The 24,601-nt window shown below is 40.9% G+C and overlaps 1 protein-coding gene across 3 annotated transcripts; it reads right to left on the minus strand.

The window, feature by feature from the left end:
• Window positions 1-80: 80 nt before the first annotated feature.
• On the minus strand, window positions 81-24,389 carry IREB2 (iron responsive element binding protein 2). Of its 3 annotated transcripts, none has more exons than XM_080395527.1 (22): window positions 23,969-24,389; window positions 22,581-22,670; window positions 19,043-19,208; window positions 17,707-17,844; window positions 15,427-15,648; window positions 13,703-13,772; window positions 12,320-12,503; window positions 11,600-11,739; window positions 10,605-10,776; window positions 9,190-9,290; window positions 8,586-8,702; window positions 7,241-7,400; window positions 6,245-6,380; window positions 5,467-5,551; window positions 4,708-4,864; window positions 4,301-4,425; window positions 3,912-4,016; window positions 3,505-3,647; window positions 2,189-2,336; window positions 1,982-2,104; window positions 1,137-1,322; window positions 81-490 (listed from the first exon to the last, which is right to left on the minus strand). In XM_080395527.1, exons 1-22 carry the CDS (start codon window positions 24,168-24,170, stop codon window positions 377-379), a joined length of 3,084 nt encoding a protein of 1,027 aa, XP_080251653.1. In that variant the 5' UTR covers window positions 24,171-24,389; the 3' UTR covers window positions 81-376. The 3 variants fall into 3 exon arrangements, with proteins under 3 accessions (XP_080251653.1, XP_080251652.1, XP_080251654.1); XM_080395526.1 differs by having other exon boundaries at window positions 22,586-22,670; window positions 23,969-24,099; XM_080395528.1 differs by lacking the exons at window positions 13,703-13,772; window positions 17,707-17,844; window positions 19,043-19,208; window positions 22,581-22,670; window positions 23,969-24,389 and having other exon boundaries at window positions 15,427-15,567.
• Window positions 24,390-24,601: the final 212 nt, after the last annotated feature.

Consider the following 24,601-nt stretch of genomic DNA (forward strand, 5'->3'; position numbering starts at 1 on the left):
TACACAGATTTACAGGTGCAAAAACTGAGTGGAAACAACTGCAGAAAATCTTCTTACATAATAATCTTCAGCACAATCAGTTTCAGATTTCGCATAGTTTATTTACAAAATGGTCTGATAAAACATCCCCTCCATACTTACAGCTCTCTGCCACATTACACGTTGATTTTAGCAATGTTTAATAGCACCATTAGAATATTATTTAAAATCAGGAAGGATCTTGTCGCAGTTACAATGATTCACAATCTTTTACATCCATGGACGAAGTAACTTTGAGCACACTAGGACTGTTTGCAGTTCCACAGTACAGATTCCTGGGTTCACACAAGGCATTTTCAGAATTACCAGTTACGCAAGGTACCCATATAGTCAGTAGCTATTGTAAGAATCTTCGAGCCACAAAGTTTAGACTTCCACCATATTTGTATAAAGTTATCTCCATATTGTTTTCAAGCAAGGCAATCACGCTGAATACTTTTCCAGTGCTCGTCTTCAAAAGAAAAGCGAAAGAGAGAGACCAATTAAGATTGCTTCCACTTCCCCTTGCTTATTCTCAGTTAACACTCTAACCCCCAGTTCTGTTAACACAAGCACAAGGAACCCGCTGTGCTGCCGCTGCAGATCCCTGACACCACTGGGCCACAGCGAAGGCTGGTGTGACTGCACAGCTCGGACCCAGCCAGCAGCACGCTACGCACCCCCTGACAGCAGAGGAAAAGCCGCTTCCCCAAGACGGCATGAAGCGTCACTATGGGCGTGCGGTTCCTTTACACCGAAGGGAAAGCTGGAGCCTCTCTCAAACGGTCACCCCCCTGTCTTTGAAAGAGCCCAAATGAGAGACCAGAGTCGATTCTACCCTAATACAGTGCCCATGAGGGAGAAAACAACGCCGCAAAGTGCAATGAAGAATTTCAGGTTCCATAAGAAGTTGCACAGGAAGAACACGTGTATGTGTCTTTGGGAAAGCCCAACAGCCAGGACAAACTTCAGGCAAGACTAGAAGCTTACTTGCAAAGAGGATTAAGTTTTGTTCTTTCCTGCTTTCAATCATCAGGATTAACTTCTCTTGCTATGCTTTCAATCGTCAGTGCATTCAACAGAGAAATAAAAAAAAAATAAATAAATTGCAAAGATACCTTGATATCCAAAGTCATTCCGGGTGACAGCTCTGGAGGGAACAATATAGAAAACTGCTCTCTGCCAGTGAGACCCAACGTACTCGGATTTTCCCCAGGAAGAAACTGAAGTGGAGCTATGCCGATACCAATCAACTGACTTCTATGAACCTTCTCGTAGCTTTCAGCTAGGACAGCTTTAACACCCTGCAAAAATGCAAGTGATGCTGTATTTCAGTACAATAGCTAGGGTGAAATGCAAAAGTAACCTTCAAATACATATTATGTCCAACATCCCGCAATTCAAACTAAAGAGTGCTTTGTCTAAGTCCTGTAAGCAAACAGGCACCATCTCTAGCTTTACAGCTAGATGAAAACAAACGAGCCAGAGCAGGCCTGCCCAGCACGAAATGGACTTTTGTAACAGTGACCGTGCTGCAGGTAGCAGGCCGAAAATCCCAGGCCTCATGTAGCTGCTTCCATTACTCCACATGAACAAAAGGCTGACTGAGTACGTTCTGAATATCAGTGGCAACTAGCCTCCAATAGCTATTTAAGTATCAATACCCCATGGTGACCAAACATATGCCAGCACTAGATAAATGTCCATTTTATCTCAAAATTTGGAGGCTAAGGTGGTGAATCACCTAATTAGGAAATTCAGATTTATCCTGACTAGTGATTCTCTTCTACGAAGATTCTACGCAAGGAAATTACTGAGAAGTCTTTAAAACCAAAATGTGTTAATATATTCAAGATCGAGGACAGTTTTGAAACAGATTCATACCTAAAACTAAACAATGTTTTTTCAGATATTTCCAGAGAAAACAAAAAACACACCCCAAAACCAAACAAACCAGCAGTACCAGTAAAAAAGGCCCTTTTGCAGCCCAGTCTCTTGAGCTACCCAGTCCATACTTCTTTCCTGCTAGAATAATTACAGGGATGCCTTCCTTCTGGTACAGCTCTGCTGCTTCAAACACATCTAGCTGTGGGATAACAAAATGAAATAAGTGAGTTCTAAATCCGCGTCACGATTTTGGAATAGCTATTGTAAACAAATATATTGTTACCGTTTGTCCTGATGGGAAGTGAATCGTTTTTGGAGCTGGCTTTCCTATGAACTTATTCAGAAGCTTGATATTTGCAAAGGTACCTCTTGTCATCACAGCATCATTACCTCTTCGAGCTCCGTAAGAGTTGAATTCACGAGGTGTCAGTCTAGAATAAAAAGAATATTTAAAAGGGAATCAGTTATTTTAAAGATTATCTGGTTTAAAATTATATTATTATTTTTATAATAATTATCGTGGCATCTCTAAGTTTTCAGAGCAAGATATAAAGAACTATGCATCCAACAAACGTGAAGTATTATAAATGACAAGCAAACGTGTAAATCATTGCTAGATTACTCATGAGGAAAGCTGCAGTACCAAATTTGTTTTCCATGACTTCATTATAAAGTGCTAGGAGCAGTATGGTACTTACAGAAGAATTATGGGGAGGCTGTTCTCAGAAACAAGCCTGTTCACTAATCCTCTTACCCCCACCAGCATATTTATTAACAACAAGCGCTGGACCAAAATAAGAGCATTACTCATAAATCAACCAACCAACCTGGGATTAAAGGCCCTTTACTACTTACTTTCTTTCTCATAACACTACTCATTCAGCTGAATGTGATAGTTACAAAGAAGAGTCCCACCACAGGCTATTTATTTTGTCATGCTTCACTGATACTGTAATAACAATAATCATACACCTTTGCAACATAACACAACAATATAATTTCCAAAACGTTCAGCAGAGGTGTGACACTGAACAGCTCAGCACTGCATTGTGCTCTGCATCTTTTCAGAATTTCAGCAGAGGTGAAAGGCACCCACTACCGCTGCAGGGTGCCAGCCGGCACAGAGGTAAGTCAGAGCATCAATCACATCCATTTATAAAACTGGGCTGAATTTTTTAAAACGTTTCTGGAGCTTCGAATTTGTGTGTTTAAGTGACGCTTCATAAGGGCAATGGCAGTAACAGTGACTAACCTCATGTTAGCAGAGGACCAGTCACCTGACTTGTATGTTAGTACATTATTTTTGCTCTGGCACGCATCTGGCAGCTGACGTCACTGTAACGCCAGCTATGAGCATGAATTCATCAGGAGCACGTCTCAGCTCTTGTAACTTTAGACAGAAACCGCGGGAAATGTGATTGCAAGGCAGGTGATTACTTACAAACACCAGTAACAGTTGCTGTTTTGAATATCCACTTATAATCGCCACTTTACGCAGACAGGCATTCGTAACAGAAAGCAACAGCGCCGAGCAGTTACTCGGCATGTGAAGCAGCCTCCGATACAATCAGAGCTGCTCCGTATATGACAAGTCCTTACCCCTTGTTGGTCAGATACTTGGCGGCGGCACTACTCCTTGCAATGCTTCCAGCGGGGGATATGTGGTCTGTAGTTACAGAATCTCCCAAATAGAGCAAGACGTGGGCGTTTTCAATCGGTTGCGGTGAAACTGGTTCTTTGGCCTAAAAGGGAAGGGGCAGTGGGAACAACAACAATGAAACATTTTTCTTCCAAGATCCTTAGAGACATAAAACATAGCTGCAATACGTGAAGGCACAGCGATGTACAGGCTCCACTCATTCCAGAGATACAAAACACATTTAAAAGACCGAGACGTGTCAGTCACAATCAAATTTGTTACTTAAACATTGAAGATTTATTGGAATAGCTATTCCTTTACTTAAATGGAAGGTGTATAATCTGGCAGATAGATCCAATGTACTTACAAGTTTATCAAAGAAGGAAGGACATCTGATATAGGTAGATTTTAAATCCCAGGGAAATAAAGTTGACTCAGGCGCTTCCAGTAAATTCCATCGTTTGTTTCCTTTCTACCAAAGGAAAATTAACCACTAAGAAATTGGTTTATGATCTTTTTACATTATGAAACCAAAGACTTACTGGTGATTTTGTTTTTCATTTCTATTATATGCTACAAGTTACCTCATTAGATATTACTTAAGAATCACTATTTAATACAAGTATCCTTCTCAGTTAAGTCATCCTTTACAGTAACAGAAACAACTGACAAACCCATCATATTCAGCTGGAAGGCACTATAAAGCTACAGTGAAATGCAATCTTTAAGTTATATAGAACAGAAGACCATTCTTACCTCCATTTTTTCTTTCAATTCTTTAAACATGGATGATATCACACACTCTTCCTCCACTGTGTGAAGCTCTCTTCGGGTGGGCCAAATATCTCTTAAGTAAATACTTTTGCCATTAAAACCAGTGCCTGAGTAAGATTTTGAACAGAATAGTAACCGTGAAGAATAAAATACTGGCCTTTCTATTTACATTAGAATACAAATCTGTATGTATCCAGGTCTTCAGAGATGGTGCCAGATGTAAAGAATTTCATCAGTTAGGTGGAATCTCTGCTTTAGCTACAGGCAACACCAACTATGACTGTGCTTTCTCTTCAAATATACTGCTTTTGTATGCTGAAATGCATATGAAGAAACCTCTTGTACATATGCATCCAACGCAGAAAGAGAAGACGTAAGGAAATACTTACCCAAAGGCTCAGTTTCAAAGTCTATTCTAACAGTGCCTGCAATAGCATAAGCAACTACTAGTGGTGGAGAAGCAAGGTAGTTGGCACGGACACAGTCGCAGAGGCGTCCTTCAAAGTTCTTTGTTCCAGACAACACTCCACAGGCAATTATATCCCCCTGAAAGGCAGACAGACCCATAGATATTTTTCTATGACTCTGTGGTACTTCAACAGCTTGTGCTATTTTTTATTGACTAAGACAGCATTCCACTTCAAGTATTTACTCTAACTATTCAACTTAAAAGCATTCTGCTCTCTCTCACTACCCTTCCTCCTTTTCACTCCTGATCCTCTGATGTGTTCTCCAGTCACTTCAGTGAACTTGTCTCCTGCCTTTTATTTCTTGTATTTTTCTTCTGCTTTACAGGAGAAACAGCTACAGCTGTTTGGACACTGCTGGTTAAAAAAATATCACTCAAACCCACAGCTCTTCAGAACTCTCTTCCTCATTTACAATACAAAATCTGCATGTTGCATCCTCCATAAGATTCAATCCTATGTGTTTATCCTGTAATTCTTATCCATTTGCTACACATACTATTATGTTTATTTTACATAGCAATGAATTCCCATGGTCTCCCTCTGACAGGCAGATTACAAAAACATAATGTGAAGTCCAACCCAACAATAAAATATATTTTGCACAGGTTACTGTATTTTTTTGATCACTTCACTGGGTGAGAACTGTATTTCTGTATTCAACAAGCCTTAGAGCTTCACCTGTTTTATCGCATTCCTGATGGCGTCTGGCAGGGGGGCAGTGTTTCCAACACAGGTTGAACACCCATAACCGACAACCTCAAACCTACATTGGAAAAAAACAATCAAGTAACATTAAATGATTGCAAGCAATTTGTTAGCAAAATTTTTTTCTTTTATTAGAAATCACTTAAGATTTTTTTTCTCCTCTGACAATTAGACATTTTAGAAAGTGAAAAGCAGACACTGCATCTCAGTGATGCAAGCCAGGAGATACAAGGTACCTTGATCGATTTACAAAAACGTTAAGTCAAAATATCTCAAGATGTTGTTAGTTCTGCAAGTAATGGCAAAGTAAAGGTGGTAACATTCCTCACAGAGCACAGCTGGGCACTGGTACAGAATTATGAACATAATTAATTGTTCCTGCTACAGAGCAGCCAAGAATATGCTAAACAACTCACAACAGTTAAGAAAAGACTAATACAGAGCGTCCTGGTAAATTCACACCCAGCTTCCACTTTTAAAATATATGAACAAGTGCATCCTGCCCTGTAAGACACAATCAAGTGGATCGCTACTGACAAAACTGACAAAATCTGGGGCAGAGATCTACACATACAATAAATCGTAAAGTGGGAATAAAGTGAAGTATAAAACAACCAAGCAAGCAGTTAAAATGACTATCTAGTCAGTTAAGAATTAGCCAAGATGAACAGCAACCGTATTTATCAGGCTGTATAAAGCCCCTGTGCACTACTTTCTTAAAGTCATTAATGAAACAGGAGTCGCAACTTACCCGAGCTTACTGAGGTATGGCAATACTCCACTTGAGCTGAGGTAATGTGTTACCATGCCGCTGCCAGGCGATAGACTTGTTCTTATGTAGGGCTTAACCACGAGGCCAGCTTCAACAGCTTTTTTGGCCAGGAGTCCTACCAAAAACAAAATAAAAGAAACAGCTTATGTTTTGTGTACCCCCTAAAGTAACATCTACATGATGGTACCTTAGTTAAATTAAGCATAAACCCCCCCTCAGAGGATTAGTAGACCTTCAGTTTATTAAATTAGTAGAGCAACTACTTGCCCGAACAAAGTTTCTTAATTCATACCAAACACATTCAGGTTTTTCTCCCCCTTCCTATAACACAGATGGCCCCCTTTCTTTTCTGGAAGAAAAATCTTCCCCATGTTCTAGCTGACAGTGCAAATCCATTTCTTCTCCTGATACAGGCCATGCAGCCTCAAAAGGAGGCTCGCCTCGGCCATGGCGGGCCTCAAAAGAAAGCGAGCTCTGACAGGATTAGCTGCTCTGGGAGAGCCGCTGGAGCTGCGGGGGCACTGCACATACTCCGTGGCTCCTGTCTGAAGCACAGAACCACTCTTCAGCAACACGAGTTTTCTTTCCAGGACCTGCAGCTAACTATAGGTCAAGCAACCGCCATCCAGGATGGAGTCAAAGCTAAAGGCCACCTCCTGCCTCAACTGTGCTGCTACACGGGCCCATCTGAAAAGAGCCCTAGAACTGGTTACCTGTTGGAACACTACCAAACGGTTATATTTTGTAATTACCATCACTAACGCTGCTTTATGACACAGATTCTGAGATTGTATTATTGAACAGTAACTTTCATTCTATAGCCTCCAGAACAGACAATACGTTTAAGGCTAAAAGTTTACAGTTTCAAACCTCTAGGTCAAGTCACTACAGAGAACATATGGGAGTGAAGGTAAAGGCTGTGTGAGCACGGGAACACCATCAGGATCAAGTTAGTTGCCACTAGCCACAACATACCTGCAGCAAGCATGACAGATGGGTTACAGTTATTCGTACAGCTGATCACCGCAGCAATGACAATGCAGCCGTGAGATAGCTTGTATTCATTTCCTTCATACTGGACAGGTACAATGTCATTCTGTTTCTCAGCCGCAATCTGAAACCCTTTAACACCAGACTAGATGACAAAAAATACACATTAGCAGTTATTACAGTACAGAAAGTACAATATTACAGCAAGATCAAGTGAACCCTCATCTTAAAATAATACTCAGCTGTCCCATTAGGAACCCTTAAACAGGTTTTTAAAGCAGCCTCAGATGATGCCTCCCTCCATATATACAGTGGTCTCATCCTTCTTTCTTCACAACTGCTTTAACTATACAATAATTGTGAACACTGCCAGCCAAAGGATGGTTGATCCCACACTCATTTCCTGCTATATATGGAAGAACAATCCCTTACATGTCTCATTCTATACAATACTACAATACTTTTGTTTCTGAATTAGAAGCACACCCAAGATTTCCATTGGAAAAGGATGATAACTAACAGCAGACTAGGTCAATTAACATTTCACCCCCCCCAGCTCTTCAGCACTCAGTCATCCTCCACAGGTCCCCTTCAGCCTCAATCACCCTGTGATCCACAACCAGCTATGATTTCTCTTCCCACACAACTGCTTGCTCAGTATTATATGGCTCGTTACAAGCCAGAAATGCTAAAACAAACAGAAAGAATTTTTTAGTGTGTATGTTGTAATACTGCTGCCAGTCTTCAACTTCAATGATAAACACTAGAAATGAAGATGCATTCCTCTTTAGCTGCATTTTTAGATACCTACACATATTCCTAACAGAAAACATCACCTTCAGAGTAAAAACATTTCCTCTGTGAAGTCCAGTTAAACCGCATGCAAAAATCATTTGCTAAGTGAAGGACCCAAAACACTGATTAGTTGTAAGTGTTGGAAGTCTTTCTGCATGTCCTTTAAGATATGATGAGTTTTACTGTCTTATGTGTAACTCTGTTTAGGAAATTAAGTAAAACACAGCTGCTTAAAAAAACTCTGAAAATGAGACAATGTTTCCCCAAACTCTTTAATACTTTGTTTTCCTCCCTAGCAATCTAAACCAGGTAATTAAGAATTTTTGCAAGTTCGTGTTCCTGACAAACACACCTATGATTTACCAGCTACTACCCTTCAGACATTTGCCAAGCAAGAAGAGTACTGCTGGGTAAACTCTTTGTATAGTAAGGAGGGCTCAGCAGGTCAGCAGGTACGCAAGGATGAAGTAACATAAAATGTATTAATGTAGATTACAGGAAGTACCTTTTGAAAAAGCACATCAGTTGTACAAACCTTTTCATTTAAGCAGGCTTGGAAGTCACTCTTCATGTTATTAACAGCCACTCTATCTTGGGACCTCTTGGGGCCACTGACATATGGAATTATAGAACTTAAACTAATTTGCACTACCTAAAAAGAGAAGAAACAGAGAAAAAGTGTGCATTGTCAATCCTAGCCCAGCATTCCACTGAATATGCCCTTGAGACATCCAGGACTTCTTTTGTTGAAAATGTGAATGTTCTGAGACATCAGACCTCTAGGCTTCCATTCTCAAGAGTGCCCACTGTAAAAGGCAGTCATCTTAGGGATAATGTTAAAACATAAAAAAAAAAAAAATAAAAGGAATAAATGTTCTACCATCTGCAAGACTTACCAGATCCCTCGGGATGGACAGGAATTTGGTATCTGTTAGTGGACACGAACATGATTGTACTTCCCTTCTTTCCCCCACCCCCTCTGTATTTTGCAAGCATACTCTGCTTCTCAAAATTCTGAGTTAATAAATGCAACTTTTATTAAAGCAATGAAGATTACAGTGGGAGCCAAAATTGTTAAATCAGCAGCAGTTATTTGTTACAAGAATCAAGCGTACAGAAACAAATAATTTCAAGCATACCTGGGAATACTCAGGTTCTCTGGAAGAACTCTCATCATTTCTATATAACTTCACAGCTTTAAGATATGCTTCCATGACCTCAAGCTTGGCCTTGTCAAAACCTTAGGGAGATTATTTCAAACATGAGAAAAATCACACCTCAAAAAAATAAATAAAACAAAGCATCTAACTGTCAGAAATTAAAGACAGTTATAAGCATGTCATCCAAAGTACTATTTTCAAGGCACACCACTTCCATCCCCCACACTCCAGGAGCCAGACACAAATGATACACAAATTAAAATAGTTTTAAAGTTAGTTTAACTTTCCTTTTTATACCAAGGAACAAAGTAAGCTGCTCCAACTCTAGCAGCTGTAACTAATTAAATTTACAGGTTTGTTCCTAAAGTTCATAAACTTTTTCTGTGTTAAGATTACTTGTTTAATACAGATCATGTGCTTAGCTGACAACAGGCAGCATTACTGGCTACTGTTAGAAAATGTTTCGTTTGCTCTGCACTGACCAGACAAAACATGTTTGCTATTCAACTAAAAATGTTTAACTTTGAAATAAAAGTGACAGGTTTCAGTTTTAGAAAGGCTTACTAATGTGAACGGGTTTTTTATGATATGTCACCCTGCAGCTTCCTCTGTCTGCAGTAGTTTGATAAGGAATTTACATCCTCCTAGCTTAGCCTGAAGTGACAGTGCAACAACGCTCTCCAAGAGAAAAAAAATCATTGTGAAAAAAATCAGAAACATTGTGATTTGTTTTGTGGTTTCACTTATTTCTAGTCATCATTTTAGATTTTGTAGGGAATCTACAGGTGGTTAATGAATTAATTTCTTCTTGAGATGACTTACCTTGCATATGCTTTTCAAAATATATATGGGCATTTTCTTAACACTTTTCTTTTAAAAGTTTACATATGCTTTCAAAAACAAGGACTTTGGAAGGTGAAAAATCCATGTTAGCAAATGGGGTATTAGACAAATGAACCAGACTGGACAGAAACCTCACATGAGAGTCAGGTATCCATCCCCACACCTGTGCCGTGCACACAAAACCTACAGCCTCACTCAAACACACGGGACACACGGAGATGAAACCGGTCACATGCTAACACTGTGCCAACAAAGCAGGTAAATCACTCGGACCCCAACACCACGTACCAAGCATCCCACAAAACCAGCAAACAGTAAATACATATGGTACAATTTCTGTGGTAGCTGTTACACAGATGTGTGAGATTGTGCAGGGTAAGAGCCACGTACATCCCATGACACAGCCTGTCACCGTACAGCAGACTTTTATACATCCACATCAGAGCTCTGCACAAAGTCACTGTTTAAGAACTATAGAGTTTTAAGCAAAAAACATACTGCCATGTATCTAAAACACTACTGCAACAAATCTACTGTAATTTCCTCTTTACCTGTATGCTTTAAGTGCTTCAGTGTCACATTATCAACAGGGAAAAAGCTCAGAACAGCACCGTATTCGGGACACATATTTGCTATTGTGGTTCGGTCTGCTACAGACAGCTGTGAAACGCCACTCCCAAAGAACTCAACAAATTTTCCAGCGACATCAGCTTGCCTAAGATGCTGTTTAAAAGAACACACAACAATGTTCATTATGGGAAGAGGTACAATGCAAGCAATGTTTGTTGCAATGGTTTGTGATTAGCAAATCACAAACATTTAAAACAAAAAGTTGAACCCTAAAGGGTCATGTCTGCAAAAAACCCCAAACCATCTCAAAACAAAAAACCACCCAAGCCCCACTGGGTTCTAAAAATCTACACTGGAAGTTGACATAACCAACCACACCTCCAGCTGCAACTGAGCTCTCCAGATTTCCTGGGCAAGAACAGATACACACTTCTTAAGGCATCGTGCCAGAAAGAAGGATGTATTTTCTAAGCAATCGCAGCTCTTTGGTGCTCTTCACCTATTACAACAGTGACGGTCTGTGCCACCCTGGCAAAATCCTGTCTTCAGAAAACACATTCCTGCATTATACCAGCTACAACCCTAGGTAGGCCGTGCCTGGCAGGAGTGCTTCAGAACAAGAAGGGCATCCAGGAAAAGGGTCTGAACTAGAGAAGCCACCTACAATGCTGTCAGCAGGAGAAAATAATGCAAAATGGGGCTTCTCTGCCCTGCCCCCAAACCTGCACACAATACTTTTTTTAAAAAACTATTTTTTAGTGAAAGAAGGCCTGTAAACAAACCACTACAGAGGGCAAAGAAAAACACACTACTCTGGAGGACTATTAAATAAAAATGGTTAGAGATTATTTGTATCTGCAGTGCCACAATTAAAGGTATACTAAAAATTCTCCCAGCATTTATTTCTGTTCTCAAACACCACTGGCAGAACACGCCACAAGCTTTTCCTTTGTTCGGAAAGGCACTGAACTCTTACCTTCGTAATGCTGAGAACAATATCTATGGATGTGGCAAGCGGGCTGGCTGTGCCTGTCAGCTCACACCCAACGACCTCAGGCAAAGTGAGAGTAACCGGCATCCCCAGCATCACTGCTTCTGTTTCAATCCCCCCGACACCTGGAAGGAGGATATTAGGTTGCTTTTCATCAGCTGAAGTAATTTAAGACACTAAATATGCTGAGGTCCTAAAATCTGACAAAACCCTTCCTATTGAGCCTAAAGGCTCGTGATCATATACATGCTGCTGCTGAGTGAAGCACATCACTATCTGCAACAAGGGTACAGCAAGAAATGTAGGCCTTCTCTGTTAAAACACTCATATGTGAAAAATAAAATCAAGCAAGACTCCTGCTGAAGTTAAGACTTCTCAGTCAACCAGAAAATATTTTATATCTAAAATTAACTTTCCAAGAGAAAAGAAACCTTCATACAAATGTTATACTGCATGTACAAAGGGCACCTACTTGAATATCAATTGCTTTTTTGGCTATTTTCCCTTTAAATTACAGAAAGTAGTTTCTCGATGGAAAGAAATGTTAGTCGGGATTACTTTTAGACCAAAAAAACATTCTGAAGAATAATTCAAGATGGAGTTTGTTATGCTTGAGCTAGAAATACCCAGTGGGAAGAAAGTATTTCTCAGTAATGCTTTAGTATGCCTTTTGAAGTGCTATGAAGTTACTCTTAGCATACTTACCCCAGCCCAAGATACCCAAGCCATTTACCATGGTTGTATGAGAATCTGTGCCAACCACGCTATCTGGATATAGGAAATCTTTAACTTCAAAAACAACTCTTGACAAATATTCCAAGTTAACTTGGTGCGCCATTCCAGTCTCAGGTGGAATTATGGAAATATTCTTGAAAACCTTTGAACTCCACTGCAATTTTTCCAAAACGAGAAAACAAAACAAACCAGGTGCATTGTTTCAGAGGTGTATTCCATGCTTAGAACGTAACTAAAAAGATAAAACTAACATGCAGGGAAACAGTACTTGCCACTCATGCAAGTGGCTTTTGCTCATTTGTCAAACCGAGGTATGTGATCCCCTAGGAGCCTATACATTCTTAATCGTCCACAAACCCATTTGTTCAGTTCCTGCTGAAGGCAGAGTCAATAATTCATACCTACCTTTCAAAAGCTGGGCTGCGTAAACCTCTTACCCTCCAGTTCACACCACTGATTTCAAGCAGAGCTAAGACCACTATTTAGACAACAGAACCTAAGCACTTGTATTTACAGCCAAATTTAGATTAGGTTTTACACTCCTGGATGAGACTGAAGATGCAGTTTAGAAAAGTGTCTTGCTACACGCAAACTCAGGATGCAGGATTTGAGAAAAGCTGACACGGAAACTTGTAACAAGATTCAGCTTGGCAGTTTCCCTCTTTAATAATGTAAAAGCTTATTTGCAGCTTTCAGAAAGAAACCTCCTAGTCCACCTATGCGAAAAGATTTTTAGATCCTTGTGTTGGATTCCTAAACCATGTGAAATTAGTGGATGAGGATCAAATATCAGTGTTTCAGGTCCCTGGCTAGCAACAAAGAAGCTGGCATTCACCACACAAGACTTCCACCAAACCCAAGTTCACTAGTGCTGCTGCCTACTTTGAGAGCAGCAATGTCTCAACACTGGCCTCTGTTCAACACTTGTAACTCCAGTAAGATTCTTAACAGACGTATAGATAAATGAACCTTTTATCCACAAACTCATGGTGACCTAAGGCCCTGAGCTCATTAAAAGCATTAGAAAGACTAATGCTTCATAAATGCGTGCTTTGTCCACTACCTTCACACTGACAAGAACCAAACAGCGTAAACTTTTTCAAGTTAGAATTACAAAAAAAAAATATCCTCTTTAAGTAACACCTAAATTTAGATTTAGTTCTGCTGTCTAACCATTTTTAGATTCAAAGTCACAAACCATGTTATTTGCCGATTTTCTGTTCCCATATTAAACTCAGATTTAAAAGCCTGACATTTCCAAATGATTACATCTAAACTTGAACACTGGTAGACAAATGGAGGAAGCTCTTAAAACAACCAAAACACAGCACAAGGCAAAGCCCACAGACATACCTTAAAAAACTGAAGCCTCTCTCTATTTCTGCCAAATTCCATTTCTTGATTTTTCAGTACTGTCTCAGGCCTAGGAAGATATCAAGTTTACAAGCACTGTCAGAATTCATTTCAAATTACAGAAGAAAAGTTGTTTTGCTTGTTTGTTAACAGACTCATTTAAGCCTGCAACACAATTTGAACTGGTTTATTAGAATAAATATAATTTCTTCCTTGCAGCAAGCTTTTTGTAAACAGATTTCATCAGTGCTGTGCTTGAGAACATGTTTATTCTAGGTATAGTTTGCCAAAAGCATTTAATCTTAAAAATACTCATTTTAAGAGATCTATTCCAAGCATGTACTACAATATACAGAAGCATTTTTTTCCCTGATCAGTAGTCTTACAGGCCACACACCTCAACATTCAATAAAGAGCCAAGATGTTCACTAGTTCACATAAAAAAACTCCCCATGTTCAGTACTAACCCTTTAGCAACTCAGTAGAACACCAGGGCAATTGTAACTATCCTTCATTTCTGGATTTTCTGCCTCCAAGCCACAATCTTTTGCTCACACTCATCAGTACAGCCTCATAAAATGAACCATCTTCTTCTTAATAAGTGTTATTTATTAGGATATCAATACTCATTGTAAAGGAATAACCCCCAATTTAAGAGGGATAACCTCTGCTTTGAGAAGGTGGACAAGGAAGGGAACACACTTGCTTTGTACCAGGAAGGAAGGAAGTCCTCAATTTCCTAGAGGTGTATTTACATCATGACCCTTCCCTTTCTTCTCTGCTGTGTCACAAGGGTAGCAGTTACACCACTCTGCAGAGCTCCAAGGGACAGTCATCACTCACGCCACAGCTTAATAAACAACGCTGCTGTTTTGCAACCAGTAACATCAATATTGCTGAAAGCATCACTTAATTCTGCATTTCTACACCTGTACCAAGCAGGAATATTTGCATATCTATAAAACTACCAAGACAATCAGCATCATATCACTGCAGGATATAGATTTGATCAGCTTTTAAATTCTACACCTGTCTGACACAGGAAGATAAGGATCTGAACAGTCTACCAGACAAAAGAGGTGGCAGCTGAAAGAGGAGGATGAGTACATATAATTGTCATAGATGGAATGGTATGCAATGATCTGTTAATAATACTGAAAATCTGGAAAAGGCAGATAGATGAGGTTCCCCTCGGCCATTACATACAGGCAGGAAATTCATTGAATTTCAACTCTATGACAGATGGACTGTGAGATTCCGCAGAAGCTGGGGGATGATGTATAGATTAATTCTTAGTTCTTCTCTAAGAACCAGAGACTTGAAAAGTTCTCACAGAAAAAATAAAACTTACTTTTAGAAATAAATCAATGCCTCGTTGATTTATTCATGGAGGTCTACTTTGTAACATACAGAGGATTGCTCCTATGCTTTGTTGTCCTTGTAAATAAATAAGGGAAGCCTCAAAGTTTCATTTAAAAATCACTGCCATGAGTCACACAGTTGGCCATTGTTTAGTAAAGCCCTTCCTGCAATCAAAATAAATCCCTTGTAGACTAATTCAAATCTGCTGTATCAGACCTTCTAGATGCTGAGACCTGTCTATGGCACGTGTGAAGCCGAGTACAGAAGGATGTTTGAAAAAAAATTCATATGTCTGAATCATCATAGGCAGCGCTTAACAACACAGAAGGGTACAAATAATTGAAAAAAGGAAGCTTTCATACTCAGGCACCGGCTGAAGGTGGAAAGGACAGAGGATAGGTGTGTTCTCAATCTGCGCAGAGAACTGTCCTGAGTTGCGACTTGAATCTCCAGCGCTACATGGCCCCTTGCAGCCAGTCTGACCCCTGCACGGTAGTTTCCGAGGCTGTGCCTTAAGTGGAGAAAGCTTTGCCATCGGCTTCTGTGAATCACCACCTCCAGGATTTGGAGCATTCTGTATTGCACTGCAACATTAAACAGAAGAATAATTTTGACATTAGGAATTTTGCTCTTTTTTTGCCCTTATTTTTTGCAATCCTTTAAATCTATTATAAAATATAAATATTATTTTAGATAGATATATATAAAATAAAAAGTTGTTTTACTACAACCCTGTTGCAAGGCAAACTACCACTGGATAAGCTTAGTTAACTAATGTAGTGTGGTAACAAGTGAACAGAACTGGATTGTCTGAAAGATTAACACCAGACCAATGACTCCTTCAGTTTGATCACAACAGACTAGAAACGTTGCAAAGCCTAAACTTTAAGGGGTTTAAACTTCAAAGGCACGGGTAGACCTCATCCAGGTGGTAGACTTGCTGAACATGGTTTTTTTTGTTGGTGTTTTTTTTTGTTTGTTTGTTTTAAGACAGTGCTGTACATGTTCTGTTAAATCCACAAATGATTACAGCTTTCTCAAGGAAAGGAGCATAACATTCCTATTTGTTTAGGCTTCTAACAAATTCTGAAAGGCACTGACACATTTTATACACTATTAAAGTCAGTCAAAAGACAGAAAGGTTGGGGGATACATTTTGTAAAAAATAAAGTCCATATAGCATGCTGCCCTCTGTACAATATTCAGTCTTCACATGAAAGCAAAGAAAGCTTGTTGTGAAAAATTATTTAATTTTACCTCTCCATATTTACCAAATCATGGATTTGTAATTAAAGCCACTGCTTTCTTCTGCTTTAGTAACACAGAAAGATACTTGGTTATCCAATTGCAGGATACTGCATGGCCTCAGAGAATACCTTATCTAAAGCCCAACTTCACCCAGGAGCCTCTGATCAGCAGGAGATGGAAGCTATATAAAAGCAGCACAAACCATCCCGTAGCGAAAGGTTTCTTATCACATGCCAGCAGCTGCTGAGATCCTGTAAGCTTTCCAAAACTGAAACTACAGAAGCTGGATTTATCATTACAAAGCAGCATGTTGAGACCTCTGGCCAACACTTGGTCTTTCTGATAATTTTAGGCTAGCCTAATTGCAATCCAATCAGCTGTCCCTCCAGACATAAAAATGCATGGAGCAGAGTGAAACCACACATATGCAGCACAACAAATGATCTTTAGCTTCTTGCTCTTCAGTCTCCTAATACTAACCAAACTGAAATCCTGCATGGATTTGGAAGGTCTACAGAAATGACTCATACACCTATATATATTTGACCACAGGCTTTTCCCCCATGAACTTTTAAAATTCCCAAAAAGCTTGAGCAATTGACACAATTATGTGTGAGTCTGAAAGGCTCCACAGTGGAGAGAAGCTATATTATTTACTTAGCATTTACTTCAGCAAGTGCTGAACAAAACAGAATTTTTTTCCTGTTCTGCAGTATTATGTTTCTAACAAAAAGCAGCCCCAGGCTGTTTTCATCACATTACTGCCTGTCAGAAAAGGAAAACCACGCTGTTAGTTTTCCAGTTCCAATACTTTTCCAGTCTCCTACAAGTACACTTCTCTCTCTGCAAATATATGCAGCCTTTTTTAATCTGTTGTAAAATCCAGGCCCATTAACAAAAAAAAAACCAACCAACCAAAACCCAGTCATAAACTATGGGCTGAAATGACAGTCTTTCATATGTCCAGTATTTGTATTGCAAACAATTTCTCTGGAGCTGTGACAAGGCAGTCACATTAAAAAAAAAAGATTTGTTTAACAGTAAAACCAGGGCAAAGCAAAATTACAAACTCCCTCTGCCTTATTCTCTTCAGACATATTATTTTCTGGAAACCATGACAGATCCAGCTATTTCGGCAATCTCCTGCCCAGAATTTGGGTTGGCCGTCAGCTTCATCCATAACCCCTCACAACCATTCCTTCTCTCCTTCAGGAGTGTTATTTTACCCATTTTTATCCAGCCTCCTTTCAGATACCATCAGGTCTACTTTTGGGGATCCACACATGACAAATTACTTCATTGGACAGTACCAAGACCAGAATGAATCCATACCTCAGTATCAGACAAAAATGTATGGCTCATTCAAAAAAACTCCAAACCCTGAGGTGCGTTACCATTTGCTGAAATCAATCTGCAGAGAATGGTCAACAGTGAGATCAGTTGGGCAGGCAGGATTGACTTTCACAGGATCTCCTCCAGCGCTTCTCACAGCTTCCCTCATGGCAGCAAAATCCACCATTGCTGGAATTCCACTAACAAATGGAAAAACAAAATAGTATAATAACATCAACTAGTATAAAGACATCAACTTAATAAAACATACAGGCTTCTTTTTAACTTTGCCTAAATCTACCTAAGTTCTGTGTCAGATAATAAACCTACACCATTCTATTCCCTAAGTTTTAAAGAACTTGAAACATTTTTAAAAGCTAATGGAGTCTCTAGTCATTCACAACAAACAAGCAACAGTTTGTCTGAAGATACCATACCAAACAAGAATATGGGAACATCTCAGAGAAGAGAATATTTCTCTTTCATCTTGCAATGCTTCTGAATTGTGATGGTGTACTTTATTACAAAACTAATTTTTAGATACCCATTACCTTTAAGACAGAATCTTGCTATGCAAACAATGCTCCTGCTATATATGTTAACATTTCAGCACATATTATTACTCTTCTTAGAGCCCGTCATTTCTGAAGCTCACAGCATTTTGCAAAAGTGTTCTTGCTGCTCTTATATAGGTAAGAGTACCTGAAGTACAAAACTGAGGGCAACGTTTATGTAACACAGTACTATATAAATCTTCTGACTTTGCTTGCTAAGCAGGAGTTACCTAATTTTCCTTAGTAGTATCACAAATCCTTTTTTTAATTATCTCACTCAGTAAATATATAGTTCACAAATCAGCAAAGCAGCTTAAATTTAATATTTGCAAATTACTGAAGGACTGCCCTTTTAGCTATGCCACACTCAAATCGCAAAGAAAGTTAGTATCTGAAGAGACTTATTTTTAAAGATAATGTATTATTCATGGATCCAACTGGATTACACTTGTGGAGTAAGCAATATTTAATCTTCAGTCATCTCAAGCAAGAATTCTACATATTTCAACGAACTGTCAGCCATCTGGCTACACCAAAATGTCACCACTTCCATTTGTGTTTTGGCTCTTATCCTGTAAAGTGTTCCTTGTAGGCCAACAGCTTCAGCCTCGCCAACCTGCGCTAAACCCAGGGTACCCTACGGAACAACTCCTATCCTTGTGTCACACAAAATTACCATGAGGAATCTACTTGACCGCAGAAGCAGTGCACAGGTTTCTACTGAGAGAGAAACACTCCAGCATCAAAAGGCTAGGTGCTATTTATTTTCAAGCCAAAGATTTGTACATACAACTCAGTGAGTTTACAGAGTTTGTGTCAGTGGTTTTGGCACATACACACTTACGTAAAGTCTTGAAGAACAACTCTGGCAGGACAGAAGGGCACTTCAACATTATTCTGCTTTGTTTTCCACTCTAAGATGTTCATAGCATCTGTTTCTTTCACTAAGAAGCCATCACAGTTACGGATACTGGATTCAAACAACACTCGTATGGAATAAGGCAGAGTATCTAGGGTAAAGCAAAGTAATCGATTTAATTAGTGACACCTGCAGCTTACATAGTTTGTTTAAAACTACAATCTCACATTCCTGAAGAATTCCACTTTGCTAGGGATCGGAAGGATGAGAGCTACAGGAGCCTGCTTTTCCAGCTGCCTTTGGGTTTTATTTTTATTACACAATATGGAGCAGTATGTTGCATAACATATACTTTGCAGAAGATGAGTTATCATATGGGATTTGAATGGAAGATACCAATGGCTTGACCGCACTGTGTTAAAACAGTGACATTTAAGAAGGTATGCTGTGCTGGCAGGAGAGATGCAAGGAATCTAGAGCTAGGATTACTAATCAGAGTGGATGAAAGAAATATTTTTGACTATTCTAATTGTTGTTGCTAACTACATTTTAACATTTCATTACTTGAGATATCAAGCCAAAAGCAAAAAGATATTATTTTTTTAATAAACAGTAGTATGAAGACCAGAAATTATTCTGCTGCGTGCCCTAAAATTAAACACATTTCATAAAATATAAAGAATGACATTTCACTAAATACAGCTTTAGTTAGTTTGTTACTGATCTTGGTTAAGGTATTGACTAGGAGTAGCTTTCTGCCACAAAAAAATGTAGGGAACTGGAAATGGTAATTGAGTGGGAGGAAGAAAAAAAGCAGATGTCACTATTCACTGCAAACAAACAATCAATCAAGATTAATTTGCATTTCTCCCCAGATCCCTTTATTTTCATCACCACGCAAGCAGGCAAACGACTTTGAGAACAGAAAGGAATATAAAAAAGTTAGCTAGAAAAAGGTGAAACAATTAAGTTCAGGCTTTAACAAAAAAATTATATTTGGTGCTCTCAAACTAATCCAGAGGTTTGTCTGCAAGCTATTAGTATAGGATTTTCTAACTCTGTTCTCATCATGTGCCTTTCTCAGATATTATCCATTGTCTAGTTAGACAAGTCACTCAAAATAATAATCAAAACCAAGTCTAATCAGCTGCAATGCCACCACTCACATAACTTAAAAGCCAAGTTACCAGAAGATGGTTTTGCTTGGATTTCAAATAATACACAGTGCATCCTTGCAGTGATAAATCTAACGTCCAACGGGTTGCTTGGCAGCCAGCAGCTCTGGAGAAGTGATTACTTCTATTAGGCACCAGGCAGGCTCACATCTGCAATACTGTGTGTGGTTTTGGGCCTCCCAGGATACAGGAAATCTCAAGAAATGAGATCACATTTGGTGAAGGGCCTTCTAAGACTGTTATGGGGCTGCTGTACCTGACACACAGGAGCAGCTAAGAGACCTGGGTTTACTCACCCTGAGAAGAGAAAGCTATGTGAGCTAACTGTAGTCATCCACAACCTAATAGGAACTATTATGTTCCTATATGAACAGAGAAGGCGATGCCTGACTCCTCAGAAGGGCACAGTGAAAGGACAAAAAATGTCACAAGGTGCAAAAAAAGCTACAAGTATCACTCACTATTCACTTCAGAAAGCAATAACAGATTGGAAAGTTATATGCTTCCAAACATATATTAAGAATGAACATATTCACGAAGGGACACTGTGACTGGATGCAAGGAAAAAGAGGTTCACAGGGAGGGTGGTTAAACACAAGACCAGGAGAGGCAATGGAGTGAGTCTCCACCCTTGCAGATTTGCAGAGCTCAGTCATGAAAGGCTCTCCCAAGGTAGCTCCAGCCCCAGCAAGGGGCTGGACTAGATCTCCAGATGCCCCCTCTGCCCTAAATCATTCTGAGCTCTTTTCTGGCTACCGTTTCCGCCATAACTTAATACTATTTTAAACACTAGAAAATCAGATTCTCCCTAGAAAACTGGCAAATAAATCAATTAACATTTACATTAGTAATCTGATTAATTTAAACAGACACTTATTGTCAGATTACAGTCAGAAGCCCCAAGGCAGAGGGCAAACAGGTAAAACCCAAAATTGTTCTAGCAACAAATGCAATGAGCAATTCCAGATGCCGGATTTGCTATCAGTGCTGTCACACTGTGCCTAAATTTTATTTAGAATCTTGCTAATATGTAGTTAATATAAGCCTTCCAACTCCTGCACAGAATTTTCTATTACAAGACAGATATGCTCTTAGTCTAGTCTATTTAGACTCCTCCAAACGTCTTCAGGAATATCTGCTGCTGCTCCAAGCTGTGTGGCACATCTTAGCAGGAAGTACCTTCTGTTAATTTCCACTCCTGTCATGAGGCTTTTCAAAAAACTGCTGTAGTACTGACTGGTTTTGTTACTACCAGACTACTGCTTCTTCCTGGACAAAGGCACAACCAGAAACATTCTACCTCCTTCTTGCGCGCTTACCTGAAAGGTTAACTTCATTATTACAAGTAGCAGAAATTTGTAAGAGCACACAGCTGTCGCACAAAAGTCTCAGCAACCACTGTGCGCTAGCTCCCCTCTCTCTTCCCTTCAAACAACAGGGAAGTAATTACTGCTATCAAATATAGGTTTAAAGTGAAACACCTACTGGTTATTTTCTAGTGAATTCATTAATTCTGTGAATATAGGGCAGTAATTCAGACCTTGGAAAACTGAAGAAAAAAAAAAATCCTGAGTACCCTTAATGTGTACCACGGATAAGTATTTTAGGAGTTTAACCTGAAAGCAAAGGGAGAGAACAATGAAAGTATGTTTTGATTATCTGCAAGAGTAAAGTGTATTCCAGCTGACACTGATCTATAACTCTATCTGCATGTATCCCGCTCCCCCATCACATATGCACATACTTTTTATTTTCTACAAGGCAACCAGACACAGGTACCCCATAAACATATTTTTGGCCCATACCACTTGGCGTTATATTCCACACTAATGGCATGCTGAAATTTAGCAATTGTATGAACACCATAAAACCTCATCTTTCTGCAGCAACTGCAGCAGAAGCTATGTTCTAGTAAAACATTTACCTGCTATCTGAAGTTGCCGGGTAAGGTGAAACTAGAACATCAATAAGCAGTTCAAAATTATAGTAAAAACTCTATATATTTTTGAAGGAGCTCTCTGCCACTTCATTTTTTCCAAAAGAAAAATTATTCTGATTTGGAGTATTGCTGAAAACCCCAGCAACACCTATACTTTCTCCCTTACTGAAAAAAAAGCTACAAGTATCACTCACTATTCACTTCAGAAAGCAATAACAGATTGGAAAGTTATATGCTTCCAAACATATATTAAGAATGAACATATTCACAATTGCATCTCATAATATTTTACTTCCTTATAAATATTGTAATACTGTAAATACTTATTGTACTATGTAAATACTTGTAATATTCACATTTACTGCTGGTACCATCCAGCAGCAACAAAACCACTAAAAAGTATCATTACCATACTTGGTGCCTCCAAGCTTCGAGACATTGTAGAACTTCTTTTGCGGATAGTTTCCTAATGCTTCAATTAGGGGCTGGTAAGGGCTTCCTGGGGAAGGGGGAGGGAAAAAAAAAAAGTTACAGCCATAAAAGAATGGAAGATTTGAGCACTGATAGAGGACCTGTAAGAACAGCTTCCTACTTCTGATTTTACCACAAAATAATGTTCCTCTAGGACCATAAGTGAACTGCAATGTGGAAAGGTTTCTAAATGGATTGAGACACCTCACGATGTAGATGTGTGACTAAGATGAATTTTGAAAGTATCTGTAACGCTAGGTATATACAGGTCATGCAAGTAATCAGCACAGTCGCATGCCTGAATACGTTTGACCTTTATTGTCTCAGTTTACCATCTACAAAACAGGATAAATGCACCTCACCAACTCAGATAAGAGATACAGATTTTAATATAGTAGAAAACACAAAGCATTAAGTGCCAGGCTAATGACAAGCAAGAGACAAAACCAAACCTCATAACAGCTATTAGGCAGAGAAAACAACAAGCTTCTTCAGAAGAGAAGCTGCATTTTACAAAGAAAACGTTTTAATTCAGTTGCCAGCAAACTGAAGGGGCAGTGCCAGTGATATACCCCCTCAGACCTAAAGAGCTGCAGATCGTTAGAAGTTTAAGGGATATAGATGACAGGCAGCGGGGAGACCGGTGTCGGCTCCGCCATCGCCGAGTGCAAACACCAAACGCTGGCTCTGCAGCACAACGCTTACCCTTTGTCTACCGTTTGCTTTGATCTTAACATACTACAGCTACACTTTCCTGGCACAGCACCGGCGGCACCACCGCCAACCCAGCGAACCTGCGCCCCTCGCACACCCGAGCGGTTACACAGCCCCCCAGCACGGCGAGCACCGCCCGCAGCCCCCCGGGCGCGCAGGGCACCCCTCCCCCGCCGCAGCGTTTGCGGCGGAGGGAGCCCGACGAGGGACAAAAATGGTCGTCAGGAATAACGGGAGGCCCGGCGAGACGGGCTGGCCCCGCCGCCGAGAACAAAGCGCCTCCCGCGACGGGGGCGGCCGCCGCCGGGGGCGGTAACGGGTCCGGCCAGGGGGCGGCGGGTGCCCCAAGGGCGGCCGAGGGCGGGGGGGCGGGGGGGGGGAGGGCGCCCGCCGCCAGTCGCGGCCCCGGGGCAGCGCCCCCACACAAAGGGCCGCGGCGGGATTGGGGGGCCGCCGCGCGCCGCCTCAGCGCCGGGCCCGCTCCGCCGCCGTGCCGCGGCGGAGGGGACGAAGCGCCAGCCCGGGGCCGCGGTGGTCCCGCCGAGGCGGGCAGCGGCACGTCCTGAGGGCGGAGGCAGCCCCGCGCGCGGCGGCGGGCCCGCTCCCACTGACCTGGCCTGACAGGGTCCATCGCTGGCGACCATATTAGCTCTGCGGGGAGGGGAGCGGGGGGCCGGGGGGAGCTTGCCCGGGCGGGGCGACCCCAACTCTCGCGAGACTGCGCCTGGCGCCGCAGGGCGCCGTGCGCAGTCTCGCGAGAGTAGGAGCCGCCCCGCCCGGGCCTCCCGCCGCGGCACAGCGGGGGAAAGGGCATGAGCTCTCGCGAGGCTTTGGGGAGAGGGCGGAAGCGGCCGGCAGAGGGCAGTAGCCGATTCTCGCGATACTTGCGAAGGCTGGTGACGAAGGTGGCGGGGGCGGAGCCGCCCTGAGGGGCTGCACTCCGGGCCAGCGCTGTGGCATCGGTGGCTAACGGAGCCCTAGCCACCCTTCCCGGGGCATTGCATGAACACCCCGTGCGCCGATCCCTGATGCAGAGCCTTTATGTGACCGCAGCCCACACTGGGAACAGTGGAAGGGCTTCTTGTCGGCCTTCTGTCACAGCACTGCGCTTAACCAGGCTCAGGTCTTGGTCGCCGATGCTAAATTCTTTTGGGAGGATTTCTCTTTTTGTGTTTTTCGTCATCCTTTTAAATATGGATCTTAGCTGGATGATGGAATTTTATTTTTAACTTGATCTTAAGTGCA

This window comes from Falco punctatus (assembly GCF_963210335.1).
Source record: "Falco punctatus genome assembly, chromosome: 7".
In the NCBI taxonomy this organism is placed as follows: Eukaryota; Metazoa; Chordata; class Aves; order Falconiformes; family Falconidae; genus Falco; species Falco punctatus.